The 16,406-nt window shown below is 36.2% G+C and overlaps 1 protein-coding gene across 2 annotated transcripts in view; it reads left to right on the top strand.

Annotated features, from left to right (window-relative positions):
- The first annotated feature begins 6,611 nt into the window (after positions 1-6,611).
- Positions 6,612-16,406, top strand: part of ND-39 (NADH:ubiquinone oxidoreductase subunit 39) — a 287,270-nt gene continuing 277,475 nt past the window's right edge. For both annotated transcript variants that reach the window (XM_090414724.1, XM_090414725.1), the window contains exon 1: positions 6,612-6,660. In XM_090414724.1, the coding sequence (XP_090270850.1) occupies positions 6,630-6,660 (31 nt within the window). In that variant the 5' untranslated portion in view covers positions 6,612-6,629. The remainder of the gene's footprint in view (positions 6,661-16,406) is intronic.

Genomic DNA, 16,406 nt, shown 5'->3' with positions numbered 1-16,406 from the left:
AAGGCCGTCATCTACAGCTTCTACCTAAAACAGACAAGAAATAACCAGCACCCATCCATCACTGAAACTGCACAAACCCTCATGTACAGTATATCCTCCGTCGGAAACTAAAAAGCAGGCTTTTATTGGAACTTGAGCACTTCAGAGAAACAAGAACTGTTGCGAAATTTATAGAGGAGTGGAATCCAACTGGTATCCTCTTCTGGATTGACGACGACAATGTGCTTCATCTGAAAGATAACTCAGACTGAAACTGAACTGTAAATTTTGAATTCATTTATTGCATTCTCTATTGTACACCCGAAAGGAAAATGTTTCTTTCTCTGTAATATATAATATGTATAATATGTAAATAGTCCTTGTTACCTATCGTGTAATGTTTACTTTAACAAGTTAAATTTAAAAAAAAATCTATCTATCTATCTATATAGATATATACAGTATATACTCTCTATATATAAAAAGATAAGCCAAAATTTGAAACGTTTTTATGTCATTTTTTTTTGTCTTACCAGCTTACCAGTTTACCATCCCAGAATCTCGGGGGGTTGGGTGCCGTAGGCGCTAGGGAGGCGGAGTGCCCCTAGCATATAACAGTTAAACATACACCTGCCTCGCGATGGGTGCTGAAACAAGACCATGAAACCACCAACACCTATTATATTTCGCAGATAAGTTCTGCAGAAGCTTCAAGGAAGACAGCAGAAACTCCACCTGTACAAAGAAACATACATCGCTTGGAAAGGATTATGTGTTCATCACACATGTTGATTGTGTTCATTGAAATTTTAACGGTATAGATGCGAACACAGATTAATAAGAAAATAATTATCTATTAACCTAAACTCTAATATTACGCTGGTATTATACCAGCGTCTTCAGAGCATACAAACAAAGTTTTGTTACAGTAGCAAGACAAGCGCAATCCGGTGTAAGAGTGGAACTAGTATGAGTAATTGTAGCGTTCAACACAAAGACTAAAGTCCTAATTAGGCGCCACCTAAATTTGAAAAAAAAAAAAAAAACAGATATTAATTTGATCATAGGATGACTGTCTCCCAAATTTTTGGTAGATTTATAAACCCACACTTCTTGAGGTTTGCAGTATGTTTCATGGCTTCTGTTGATTCCAGGAACAACCTCTCTGACTTGTAAAAGCTGCTGTGCAGTATTTTTTTTTCCAATTGATCCTGTATGCGGGTTATCCAAAGCATAGTCTGCCAGACCCGACTTGCCGTAGCGAAAGTGCCGGGTAGGTTTTTTGTGCGCACTGAGGATAGATGACCACATTTTTTGCTGTCAGTCCAAAGTAGGCTCTATGACATGAAAGGGCACTTCATAGACTCCTGGATGCGATAAAGGAGAGAATCTGTCCTTAGGTGAATGAGAGTTACCAATTTCATATAAGGTTTAAACACAGTGTGCAGTTGGTGTTGTTAAGCGCCATAGATATCTTTTCAGATGTGACATTAATGTATGGGATGGTGATAGTTTTGTTGTAGTCTTCTGTGATAGGGAGGGGGATTTTTGGGGATCATTTAGTATTTTATCTATGTTATGGGTATTATACCCATTGGTCAGGACGGTGTGATGCAGGTGAGAAAGTTCAGCAGTGAGAGCAATGTCATTGGAACAAATTGCTCTAGCTCTATGAGTTAGTGTTTAGAAGTTGTTTGTGTAAATATCTTCCTGTATGTGTGGGTTTTCTATAAACCGAGAATGATAAGGAACCTTCTGGAAGACGTGTGATAAGTGTGTCCAGGAAGGGTAGACAGTAATTGGCTTCTAGTTCCATTGTAAAGTGAATTTTAGGGTGTTGGCTATTTAGATGCACTAAAAATGTATTCAATGTGCCTGGGCCATGTGGCCAAATAGCAAACACATCATCAACTTAGCATAGCCAGAGACTAGGTTTGAGAGTGGCTGTGTTGATAGGTAGTTTTTCAGATTTTCTATGCAGAAATTGACTAAGAGAGGAGAAAGGGGGGGGGGGAATCCCATAGCTGTCCCATCTAATTGTTTGTATATTTCCCTTTCCATGTAAAATAACCTGCCTGTACTGTGAATTTAAATAGCTGAAATATATCAGGGGAAATAGTGAATTTAGTAAGTGAAGAGTTTCAGTTAATGGTACATTCATGAATAATGAGGTGATATCAAAACTCACTATTAAGTGCGAACTTTTAAAGGTGTGGTTTTCTAAAATACTTTTTAGGTGGGTAGAATTTTTAACAAAAGAGGGAGAATTGTTTGTGCAAGTAGCTAGTAGTTTGGCTAAATGTTTAGCAAGTTTTTATGTGGGACTGTTTATACTATCTATAATAGGGAGTATAGGCGTACCCTATTTATGAATTTTTGGAGCTCCATATATCCTGGGTGTTTTAACGTGGAGAGGTTTGAGTTTGTTGACTGCTTCTTTTGGCCAGGAAGTGACTTTGTTCAATAACTTGTACACTTTATTCTTTAATTATTTTCCTTTAATTTATTCTTAGCCAATAATATTCGATTAGACATGGCCAACATCTTAATCCACTCTAAGCCTCCCAAAAATAATATCCCACATAAAGAAATCATGGTCTAAAATATCTACACAATCATAACCACATTACCATAACCAAATCAGACAAAGGAAATGCAACTGTAGTGATTAATATAACAGAATATGAAAGCAAAATCCACGTACTTCTCCAAGACTAGTCAATATATCAAATTATAGATCGAGATCCCAACAACTCACGAAAGAATATCGTGTGCATGCAAGTTATTGGACAAAGTCACTTCCTGGCCAAAAGAAAAGTCAACAAACTCAAACCTCTCCACATTAAAATACCCAGGATATATGGAGCTCCAAAAATTCACAAACACGGTATACCTTTAACACCTATTGTAGATAGTATAAACAGTCCCACATATAAACTTGCTAAACATTTAATCAAACTACTAGCTACTTGCACAAACAATTCCTCCTCTTTTGTTAAAAATTTTCCCACCTAAAAAGTATTTTAGAAAACCACACCTTAAAAAGTTCTGGCTTAATGGTGAGTTTTGATATCACCTCATTATTCACGAAATGTACCATTAACTGAAACTCTTAACTTACTAAATTCACAATTTCATCTGATATACTGTATTTCACCTATTTAAATTCACAGTATAGGCAGGTTATTTTACATGGAAAGGGAAAATATACAAACAATTAGATGGGACAGCTATGGGATCCCCACTTTCTCCCCTCTTAGCCAACTTCTACATAGAACATCTGAAGAAACTACCTATCAACACAGCCACGCTCAAATCTAGTCTCTGGTTATGCTATATTGATGATGTGTTCGCTATTTGGCCACATGGCTCAGACACATTGAATACATTTTTAGTGCATCTAAATAGCCAACATCCTAAAATCCACTTTACAATGGAACTAGAAGCCAATGATTGTCTACCCTTCCTGGACACACTTATCACACGTCTTCTAGAAGGTTTCTTATCATTCTCGGTTTATAGTAAACCCACACATACAGGGAGATATTTTCACTAACAATCACACTTTCGCCCTTCTTAACAATATGGTATCTTATAAACACTAACCCATAGAGCTAGAGCAATTTGTTCCAATGACATTGCTCTCCCTGCTGAACTTTCTCACCTGCATCACACCGTCCTGACCAATGGGTATAATACCCATAACATAGATAAAATACTAAATGATCCCCAAAAATCCCCCTCCCTATCACAGAAGACTACAACAAAACTATCACAATCCCATACATTAATGGCACATCTGTAAAGATATCTAGGGTGCTTAACAACACCAACTGCACACTGTGTTTAAACCTTATATGAAATTGGTAACTCTCATTTACCTAAGGACAGATTCTCTCCTTTATCGTCTATGAATTGCCCTGTTCATGTCATAGGGCCTACTATGGACTGACAGAGAACTGTGGTCATCTGCCTCAGTGCGCACAAAAAACATATCCGGCACTTTCGCTACGGTAAGTCGGGTCTGGCAGACCATGCTTTGGATAACCTGCAAACAGGATCAATTGAAAAAAAAAAAAAAAAAATTCTGGACAGCAGCTTTTACAAGTCAAAGAGGTTGTTCCTGGAATCAACAAAAGCCCTGAAACATATTCCAAACCTCAACAAGTATGGGTTTATAAATCTACCAAAGATTTGGCAGACAGTCATCCTAAGACCAAATTAATAATTTTTTTTTTTCAAACTTAGATTGCCTTAATTAGGTCTTTAGTCTTTGTGTTGCACGCTACAATTATTCATACTAGTCGCACTGTTACACCGGATTGCGGTTGTCTCGCTATGTGACAAACTTTGTATGCTCTGAAGATGCTGGATATAATACCAGCGAAATACTATCATTTAAGTTAATAAATAGTTATTTTCTAATCGATCTCTGTTCGCATCTATACCGTTAAAATTCCAATTAACAAAGAAACAGACAAGTTTGTCAAAAAAGAAAGTACTCAGCAACTTGTATACTGAATTTTTGTAGAAAAGTAAAATAATAATAAAAATTATTATTTTTATAGATGTCTGTATTAAAAACATCTGTTGTAAAAAATCTGTATGTAATACAGAATGTACAAAAAATATTGAAAGAAAAATACAAATGACAAAGTGTAGAAAAATTATGCATATTTATATGAAAATATTTCATTGTTATTATTACTATTGAAATGTGTGTTGTATTACTGGATTGTATATTGAATTGTACACATTCGTGCAAATCCGTACGTCAATACGATGGATATATATATATATCCATCGTATTGATTCCCGTTGTAGACGTGAGGAATTTGAGGATCTTCCTCAGACATAGCCAAGTTAGCCGGTCTTGGGCGCGGTCAGTAGGGTTTTTTCCGCCAGTTTATCTGGCGTTTTTCATCCCGCAAACAGGCAAACCGGCCCCGTGAACATACGCCTCTACAGTCAAAAATATATCCCCCCAGCGGCAGACCAGGCGACGGGTCGGTTGGGAGTAGTACTAACAAGAAGTCGCATCTAAAAGTAACACGCGGACCCTGCATAGGAAGCGGGAATAACGCGTAGAAGAAGAAGAAGAAGATTGACGTACTACATACATATATATATATATATATATATACACATACATACATATATATATGTATGTAGAAAGTATTTTACCTTGGGTATAAAAAATGTATATATATACTAGAGGCCCCGCTCTCCTGGCGCCTACGCCCCCCCCCCCGAGTTCCGGGATATATAATTAAGTGCTCTGCATTTTGTACTGAATCTTTGTACTGCACAGAAAATATAATAATATGTCTCATTGTATATCATCATCATCATCATCATGCTATCAAGGATTTAGGCCTAGCATTGTCTGTTCCAGCCTTAGAAGTCATCGTTGAATCGTTTAAGAGGACGTCCTGGTTTTCTTTTTCCTAATGACTTGTACTTTAAGGCTTGTTTTGGTAATCTTTCTGTTGTATCGCATTGTATATATTATTGTACATTGTATATTGTATATATATACAATCTTTCTGTTGTATCGCATTGTATATATTATTGTACATTGTATATTGTATATATATACAATCTTTCTGTTGTATCGCATTGTATATATTATTGTACATTGTATATTGTATATATATACAATCTCATTGTATGTATATGTATATATATATATATATGTAAATACTATGTATGATAATAAACCTTGTCATTGTCAAAAAAAATATTACATATGGGCACCTCCATGGAGTCCGTAGACTCATTACGGGAGGTCCATTCCATAAACATTAATTATCAATACCTGTCATATTGTCTTGAGATTATTATTATTATTATTATTACTACTTAACACATGCAGGGAGTCCAAGGAGTCATCGTGAGAGGGTACACTACTCTATTTCGCTAAACACATCTCCACTTCTTCACTACTATGAGCGCCATCTATCGCCTATCATCACCACCACCACCAACAACAGTATTTTTTGTCTATAAATTGCGTGTGTTCTGAAGGCCAATTTGTCTGTACGCGAGATGAAAAACCTGAGTTTCGGGGAGAAAAAAACCCTGCTACTACCGTATGAGACCGGCCAACTCACCATCAACTGAAAATGCCCATAAAAGGATTCCCTTCTTCACGTCGAAAATCGAACCCAGGTCTTTTCCAATCGAAGGGCTCAATATTTCTCTAAATACTTCCAATTGCGCTACAGCGGCTAGATCATTCGCCAACAAAGCACAGACAACTCAATCTGGCAATCTATTCCGCTCTCCAAGAAAAAAAAAAAATTACATTTTACGACGGTACCCGAGTAATTCTTGGATCTTTAGGTAGAATCATAATTGAACTGCAATATTATTATTATTGTTATTATTTTCCAGACCTCCACGGAGTCACAAGATTTAACGTGAGAGGTATCATTATCCAAATTGTTGTAAGTAATATATGTTGTTTTGACTGTGTTTGTTTTGATTGTGTGAATAATAATAATAATAATAATAATAATAATAATAATAATAATAATAATAATAATAATAATAATAATAATAATAATATTATTATTATTATTATTATTTATTGATGATAATGTTTTACTAATCCGTTGATGGTGCTTCAATCGAATACTGTGTTTAGCATGTCTACTATTTCACTTTCGGTTGTGAGAGGTAGATATAAGTTTCTTTCTCTTTTTAATTTCTTCGATTTTGAATGCTTTATGTTGCTTTTTTGTGTTTGCACATGAAATATTGCACGTTTGGAGATTTATGCAGTTGGTACTCTGGGGATTATATTACAGGAAGTACAAGAGTTGATGTGTATTGAAATTCAGAGGCCACCTCGCGAGAAGGTTATTAACAAGCAGAGAGACGAGTGGTATTCCAGTTTTTAAGACAGCTTAGAAATCCCGATTACTGAGCAGGTTTGGTGGCCTGTTAAGCCACTTCAGGACATCAACTCATTCACTGTTTAGACTCTACGGCATGTTTCAGATTTATGTTCTTTTCGCGTACGGTATAACAGTTATACTTTTAAATTTTGACTTACCATGGATGGTATTTTCATTTGGCGAGCAATATTCCAACTTGTATTGTCGGTTTTCTTGCAGTTTATCTATATAGATTCATGTGCTTGTAAACTAGCAAGAGAATGCACCTAGTTATCCGATACAGTATGCTATTCTGTATTCGTAGTTTTGTAGTAGATTTGGCGAAAATATCAACCAGTGCTAATTATGTAACATTATGCTAATACTGCCCAGACGATACATTAGTCATAAATCTTAGAAAGTCAAGTGTACTGGCAGGGCTGGATTAAGGCCAACTCATACCCTAAGCCAGTGTTTCTGAACGTTTTTTTGTATCATGCCCCACCTCATCGTCTGAAAGATTTTGAAGCCCCCCCCCTCCTCTAGTATAATAGTCAGCCAAGTTCTGAAAAAGTATAATATAAATATGTACATGTGCATTATCTAATTGACCCCCAAAATATTAAAATCCCCCCCTGTATGTTCCACGTTCAGAAACACTGCCCTAAGCACATATCTGAACTACAGTGTCCCCCCCCACACACCCTTCAACCCTTCCATTGCTTATCTTATAAGTGCTGAAGGTTGAAATAGGAGGTTTAAAATTCAATTTTCTTCAAGGCCAGACTCCACAACTATATTAAATACGAACCGTTTTTAAATTTTAAATAAAAAGAATTAACACTAAATAGTAGTAAGCAATATTAACAAATCATATGAGGAGCAACAGAAAAAAAGGCAAATTTTCAACGTAGTTTTATTCATTTCTTAATAAATTTGTGATAAGGGGAAAAATTCAAAAATTTATTGGAAATGATTTATTAATCATGCTCCTGAAGATTATAAGGCAAAACAGGATCTGATATTATCTGAACTATAGGTCTGTGTACTCACCATACCAAAGAAAATGTCTTTTTTAACAATTTAGATTAAAAATGAATACTGCAGATAAAAACACTTACAAAAAATTCGACTAAAATTGAGCATGGTAGTGAAAGAGTTGAAAATTAAGGGCATGATAGCTAGGGAAGAAAAAAACTATGGCGTCCCCCTTTGCATGGCACCCTAAGCATGTGCCTATTTTGCTTAACGGTTAATCCAGCACTTTTTATTGGTTATGATTTGGAACCACCAAACAAGAAAAGTAGCCTACTTTTACTGGTTAGGTGGCATTCTTGAACCTTCATTTAGTTAGTACTTAATCTACCAATCATCAAGATATGGTGAAGAAGGGTGTGAAGAGTAGATTTTTTATGCGGAAAGTTGTTAGTGAGTGGAATACATTGCTTACGTGTGTTGTGAGTGCAAGTAGTATAAATAACTTCAAAGCTCATTATGATCGACATGTTGCTGGTTGAATGGGCTTCCTATGATGAGTCTGTTGACTCCATGAAGGTTACCAATAATAAAAAGAAATATATGCTTAATAAGTCTTATATTTCATCTCTGTTTTTGAGATGCCTTCAGAGAGCAAATAATGGAAGCAATGCAATATTTAAACAAAATATATGTTAAGTGTATTTGCAATGCAAACCTCAGTTTATACCTACATGAGCAAGGCAGGAAAACATATTTTTAGTCTAGTATGACCCAAACTAGCCTTATCATCCCTGGTATAAGAAACCACAAAGGAAGAATGTCAGCTGTGCATGGAAATACTAAATGACAATTTGAGGAAAACAGTATCAGATTTGCATACCCAAGATTAGGAAACAAAATCATTCCAGAGTTAAATGGATGAGCATCATTAAGCAGGATTTTCAAAAAATAAAATTAAATAAATAAATATTACTAATAAAATGTTATGGAGGTAATATGATATATAATACTTAAGGCACATAATAAATTTAGTTTAATCCTTTATCCAAGTGTAAGCAAACAAAGTTTGCACCTGAAGTATCTTCAGGACTGAGGCAACTCGTGGTAAAGGTTGACCAATAAATTTAGTTTAATCCTTTATCCAAGTGTAAGCAGACCAAGTTTACCTTTACCACGAATTGCCTCAGTCCTGAAGATATTTCAGGTGCAAACTTTGTTTGCTTTCACTTGGATAAAGGATTAAACTAAATTTATTATAGTCTAATCAAGTGGGGGGAAAAAACTTCCAACTTAAGGCACAAACTTGGCTTACTTGCTTGTTTGCGTACTTGGGAAAAAAAGAATTAAAACCAAGTTTATAAAATTTCTTGGTATCTTTAACGTATAGTATACCCAAGGTAAAAAGCTTTTTACATCTTTCTCTCATCCTGAGATTTTTATTTAATAAGGTCAGAGCACCTTGTGGCAACTCGTATAGGTAAAAATTATAAGTTCTGCATTACTTCAACCTTGGTATCACCTCCTCAGGGTCTGGCTCCCACTGACGAGACCTCAATAAAGGTCGAAACCGGTCTGGGGTTTCGAAATTAAGGGAAGTGGCTCTTCCCTTAATGCATAGCATTATACATGTCTGCAAGGAGATGTGCTTTGCATTATGGGAGATACTAAGGCAAGTGATCAGAGTTTGCCACCATTACCACGAGTTGTCTCAGACCTAAAAATACTTCAGGTGCAAACTTGGCTTACTTGCTTTTTTGCTTACTTGGGAAAAAAAAGGATTAAAACCAAGTTTATAAAATTTTTTGGTATCTTTAACACACACACACACACACACACATATATATATATATACTAGGGGGAACCGCCCCCCTGACGCCTGTGGTGCCCCCGAGTTCTGGAAGGGTAGGCCGGTCTCCTTGAATTCTGATGACTCAAATTTTGAAGACTCGAAAGGGGGGGGGGGCTCCCCTGGCGCCTACGATGCCCATTCCCCTGAGTTCCAGACTGATAGGCCGGTCTCCTTGAATTCTGATGACTCGAAAGGGGGGCTCCCCCTGGCACCTATGATGCCCATTCCCCTGAGTTCCCGACTGATAGGCCAGTTCTCCTTGAATTCTGATGACTCAAATTTTGAAAACTCGAAAGGGGGGCTCTGCCTCCTGGTGCCTACAGCACCCCACCCCCCCTGAGTTCCAGACTGGTAGGCCAATTCTCTATGAATTCTGATGACTCGAATTTTGAAGACTCGAAAGGGAGTTCCTCCCCCTCCCGTGGTGCATACGGCCACCAACTCCGAGTTCCTGACTGGTAGGCTGGTTCTCCTTGAATTCTGATGACTCAAAATTTGAAGACTCGAAAGGGAGTCCCCCCCCCCCCCGGAGTTCCGGACTTTAGGCCGGTTCTCTTTGAATTCAGATGACTCAAATTTTGAAGACTCGAAAGGGGGATTCTCCCCTGGCGCATACGGCACCCAACCCCCGAGTTCCGACTGGTAGGCCTGTTCTCCTTGAATTCTGTTGACTCGACGCTCAGGGGTAGCCCTGAGTTTCAAAACGTTTCAAAGAACTTGACAAAAAACGTCACACAAAAACATTACAAAAAAAGCTTATCATTTTATATTATAGAGTAGATATATATGAACTGCTCTAGTGCAGTACAAAAGTCTAGAATGATAACCAATATGGAGAGGAATGCAAAATCAGATTGAGAAGAAATTAGACAAGCAGACCAGGATCAGGATCCAGAGTTCTTTTACTATGTGGTAAGTGAAAATGAAGAATGATTATTAGAGGATAACATCATTGAATCCAGTAGATAAGTGACAGAAGTAGTTGAATTACTGAGTGATCATCTTGCAAAGCTCTTTCATCCAAGTAAATACAATGCAGTCATTGATATGACATAAACTCTTAATTCTGTTATATAAACAGAGCTCTGAGATGGGGGCTTCAAATTCAAGTTTGTAGACTTACTTGATACCTTTGCTGTGATAGTTAAGAAACTGGAAATGTTGATTGACAGCAGAATTTGGGAATGGGTAGATAGGCATATGATAATCTTTAGGAATAGCATGGCTTTGTTGGATAGCAGTTGGATAAGAGAAATTGGTTATGCTATGAGGCTGCTAGAGTGCAGACGAATTTAACAGGCTATCATATAATGTAAATGGGAATGGAAGCATGAATCTGGTGACATGGATAATGAGGGGAAAGGTGGTTTGTAGACAGGCATCATATAGTATATGGTGGAATCAAATCGAGTAGGTTGACAACCAGTGCTGTACCATAGGACTTTGTACTTAGATATAGAAATGTACTGTGGACAGATACGGAGTATCTGTCCACAGTACAGATATTCTGTATTTGTCCATCTTAAATTTTAATGCACACTTCATTGTTCACTTTTTCAAACTTAGTCATCCTGAAGAGAAATTAGTTGTAAACAATTTACTCCTTCACCCAGTTTTATGTAATAGCAAAGAGAGAGAGATCTTTGAAATTCCTCTGTCACATACACAGCTCATCAAACTGTATCTTAAATGCATTCAACATCCTTGCACTTACTGCACTCACAGAGAAATGCATTCCAGTCACTTTTGGCACTATCCTTGCAAAAACCTGCTGCTCACCCCACTGCTCACATCCTCCTTATAAAGTTTCTGTTGAAGACCATTTATTTCTTCCCTATCTCTCCCATTTTATGAAAAACATCTTGCAAATTAATCTGGTAAAAATAATCCCTTATCAACTTATGTCTATATCATATCATCCCCTCTTCCTTTATTCCTACCTGCTAGACTTTAGCATAGGGCAGTGGTGTTCAACCTTTTTTACTACGCGAGCTACTTTTCTATAAAAAGTTATTTGGCGATCTACTCTCTTATATAGATCACGTTCCCCCAACCTGATATCTGATTATGCACAAATAAACAACTAAAAAAAAAAAAAATACACAACTTAAAACTTTGTGTATTTAAAAATTTATTTATGACTTTTAATTATTTTAATACAACAAAAAAAAAAAAAAAAAAAAAAAAATGGAATAAAATATTTATTTCTCTATTTTGGAAAACCAAAGTTAGAAAAAAAACAACAGATTGATTACAAACTCAAGTTACAGGGAAATGCTGGTTGATTAAAAAAAAAAAAAAGTTAATGTGAAATTTGGCATTGTTTGGACCTCGCAATATTTTCATAGTCAAGTTGATACGAAGAAGTGGGCAATCGCAGACAATCATCTAAATGATCATTTGTAATTTGGTTTCTTAATTGATTTTTTATGACGTTCATATTTGAAAAAGCAGATTCTGACAAGTATGTCGATCCGAAACACGACAGAATTTTTCATGCAATATCAGTTAATATTGGGAATTTTTCATGTGCATACTTCCAAATGACTTCATTGTTTATTGATTTTAAATGTAAACTATTCTGAACGTTTATTATCTCAAGTTCTACTTCAGCTTGGTTTATATCAAAACAGCCTACTAATTTTATTTGAAATTTCTGTGATGTTCAAGTTTTCTTGAAATGGATTATTGATAAAAGATACAATCATTTCAGTTTTATTAAAATCTTTAAATCTTGAATTTATTTCTTCCTCAACTAATTCTATTTCACGAATAAATTCTTTTAAATCATAGCGAAGCATTTCTTGATTTTGTTCAAAAAATTTTAATAAATATGAGAGATGTCTAAATTTGCGATCATTTATATTTTTCTTTAATAAAAGTAAGTATTGTTGGAAAGTTTTTATTGAACTTAACATGTCAATTAAATTTTTATCTCTACCTTGTAACTCTAAAATTTCCGATGCTTATCCGGAAAGGAGATTCTTTTTCTAGCGTAAAGTTGATGTGAGGGTGAAAAAGGTTTATGACATATCTTAACCAAATTTTTGGTTACGATATGTCGTAAAGGCCCTCACATCTCGATGGTAGTGTGAGGGTGCCCCATCTTGTTGAAGATACTTGGGATGAAATATTTACGAATTAAATAGTCATTACTGTGGTTAGTACGTGTGTTTTTTAGTGATGAATTCACCACAGGTTTTGTTATATAGAAATGATTCTCAGTGTTTGCAATTCCATTGCTGCACGTTATCAGCAGTGCCTGGACATGGACGGGCATCAGTTTGAATACAGACTTTGAGGGATGAAAAGTATTTATGTAGTATATTTTACAATGTGAAAGTTAACTGTATTATAATAAATACCAACTTTATAATCATTCAAAATGTGACCTTTCTCATCAGTTGACTATCCCATCTGTTGCATAGCAACCGATGGGATAGTCAACTGATGTGAAGTCAACAGCTTCTCTATACTTTTTGTAGAATTTTTGGAAATAACGTGTTAGAACAATTACTTACCACTAAGAAAAATAACACTTGAGTTTTTTCAAAATGAAGTAAAGTATAACTCCTTACACTAGCCTGACCTCTGGTGAGGAAAAGAAAGAAAGAGGAGAAGAGTAAAATTTAAAATTTAAAATAAAAAATAAATAAATAAAAAAAAATTTTAATTATATAAATTAAGTGGATATTAAATCCAACATCATTTCAAAGCCAAATACAGAAACTATAAAAGTTTCGTACAAAAGTTGACCAGAGAGCTTGCAGGAATACACTCGCCACCATACTACAAGTTATCCTAGCTGAACCTTATAGGTGACATGCATGCTTAAAGAGCCTGTATATTCACATCCTATTGGCCGCATCCTATTGTCACTGGTCTGACAGCTGTTTCAAACTCATTGGTTTTTATTAGAGACCAAGCAGAAACCTAAGAGAGCAAAAACTCTCAGTACTACTAAGGAACATGAAGTACTGGAGAGGTGTATTTTCCGTAAGTGAACTCTCGAGAGCCAAAAGGCTTCACTTCGGCAATGCAAAATTATATAAATTAAGTGGATATTAAATCCAACATCATTATTTTCCGTAAGCTAACCAAGAGTTCGCTTACAGAAAATGCACCTCTCTGATGCTTCATGTTCCTTAGTACTGAGAGTTTTTGCTCTCTTAGGTTTCTGCCTGGTCTCTGGCGAAAACCAATGAGTTTGTGAAACAGTTGTCAGACCATCGTTGGAAGTGTTTTTATTATAGCTGTTTGTGTTTTATTGTTTTTTTTTTCACTTTGTACAAAATGTTTTTTATTATAGCTGTCAGACCAGTGAAATCTTATCAGAATGGACCAATAGGAGGCAAATATATGGACACTAAGCGTGTGCCACCTGTAAGTTTCGGCTAGGGCAACTCGTAGTATGGCGGCGAGTGTATTTCCACAAGCTATCTGGTCAACTTTCGCACAAAATTTTTATAGTTTCTGTATTCAGCTTTGAAATGATGTTAGATTTAAAATCCACTTAATTTATATAATTTTGCATTGCTGAAGTGCTTCTCTTGTTCAGCTTCCATGTTCCCAAGCCCATTGCAACATCCAGCTGCATATTTCATCCTTTTCATTCTACCTTATACCTTACATACTGCCTCAAAACCTTTTACTCCTTCCCCTTTGTATCCCCTTGATCTTGCAGAGGCATGGCTCCTGTGCTGCCATAAACAAGTCTCTCCCCCCCCCCCAACTTTGCTGTTCTTACAAATATCATGCTGATCCATCTCTATTTTCCTTAGAATATCATCCTCATCCAACCATATCTCACTTATTTCGAGTTTTTTTTTAGGCGAATGAACTTAATCAGTTCAACAATTTCATCTCCACTCCACCCTCCCTCCCCAAAATTTTTGATGTTCCTGGCATTTGGATATATAGTAATTCATTTCTGGGTTGAAACCGGTTCTACCCATGCAACCTCTCAGGCCTGACTCCAACATGCTGTCTGTCTATCTTGTATTCTTTTTCTGTCATTTTCTGCTCTCTTACACTATTCATCACCTCCATTAGTCCTACAGTTGTTTACTTCTGTTATCCAGAGCCTCAATTAACTTACTCATTCATCTTTCTGGAAACCAAACCCAGTGCACTTCCTCATTTATCATACTTCTGATTTGTTGAATCCCCATGCAAATTCAACAAAAGTTGCACTACTCTTGCAAATCATTTGTTAGTTCTTTTGATTGGCCATCTTTCATTCAGTTCTATTCTTCCATTCATATCTATCAATCTTCTAATTTCACTTGCATGCACTTCATTTTGTGCCTCATGTTTACCATCTCAGTTTTTCAGATCTTACTGCATTGCTTTTTCACTGTCATTTGCACTTTCTATCATGCTGTCAATTGTGCTCTCTTTCTCAACATCAGTCTTGCATGCTTCTGTATTGGAACATATGGCCTCTTGTTCTCCTTTATATTCACTACAGTTCACATTCTTATGCCCTGAACTGCAAGAAGAATATTGCACTGGAAGAGTATGAAACAATAATAGCCATTTCATAGCACAATCTGAAAAACAGTGTAGCAGTAGTAGCCTAGAATTCAGGATCGGTGGATCCTGAATTCTAGGCTGGTGATCGGTGAGAAAGGTGGAGATTTTTCTAAATGGTCGAAAGGCAACAAAAATATTCAGTGGTTTTAAAACTTTTGCTATACGTTCACTGATGCCTTGTACATAAGGGATAGGAATGCGCATTATTTCTTCTGTGTTTGAAGAGGAAGACATATTAAAACTACTCAAAGTTCTTTTAATGAAGCAATTCTTATAACCATTAGATAGAAAGGAAGAAGTTATATATTGTAGTTCTTTCTGTAAAAGATCGTCTGAAGAACAGAAGGAGTGGGCCCAATGAACCAGTGTTTTAATAGTTCCTGCCTTTTGACTGGGATAGTAATGAGATTCAGCATGGATATAATGGCCTGTATGAGTCTTCTTTCTATAAAAAGAAACTAGAAACTTTCTAGTTTTTGCTATATGTTCAGTGAACATATAACAAAAGTTTTAAAACCACTGAATATTTTTGTTGCCTTTCAACTCTTTAGAAAAATCTCCACCTTTCTCACTTCTCCTAAGGACAAGCTTCCACATCTTAATCATCTAGGTGTCTACCAGATTCCGTGCTCTTGTGGATTATCTTATTTCGGACAAACAGGAAGATCTGCCTCTATTCGGCTAGAAGAACACCAAACTTATATTGAATACTTTAAACCTGAAAAGTCCTGGACTTGCAGAACATGCCATCTTCACTAGACACAGAGTTCATTGGAGAAAGACAAGAGTCCTTCACAAAAGTCGGTTCCTCATGGAATGCCTTTATAAAGAAATGTGAAACTTTACTTCATTCTCCTAACTTAAACAGATCCAACGGCTTATGTCTATCCCCTTTATGGGAGATAATACTTTACTTTACAAAAGAACTTGAGCCAGTGCCTTATCCAGCCATGTCCTTTTTTCAGCAAATTCAAACAAGGGCGGCCTCCCACATCCAGTATTCTGGGAAAAGTCTAACAATCTTTACTGTTGTTATGATGAGATAGAAAGGAAAATATTGGAGTCAAAAGAAATGATCCTAAACCCTGTTCATATCAATAGTAATTTAAGCCACAACTTATCAGACTGCCACAGCTCTACCATTCAGTATTGGAGTGTGTGAGATCGTGAATGCATGCATGTGC

This window comes from Typopeltis vanoorti, chromosome 25 (assembly GCF_054136105.1).
Source record: "Typopeltis vanoorti isolate ZY-2024b chromosome 25, IOZ_Tvanoo_1.0, whole genome shotgun sequence".
Taxonomy (NCBI): domain Eukaryota; kingdom Metazoa; phylum Arthropoda; class Arachnida; order Uropygi; family Thelyphonidae; genus Typopeltis; species Typopeltis vanoorti.
This window is presented reverse-complemented; position numbering and strand designations above follow the sequence as displayed.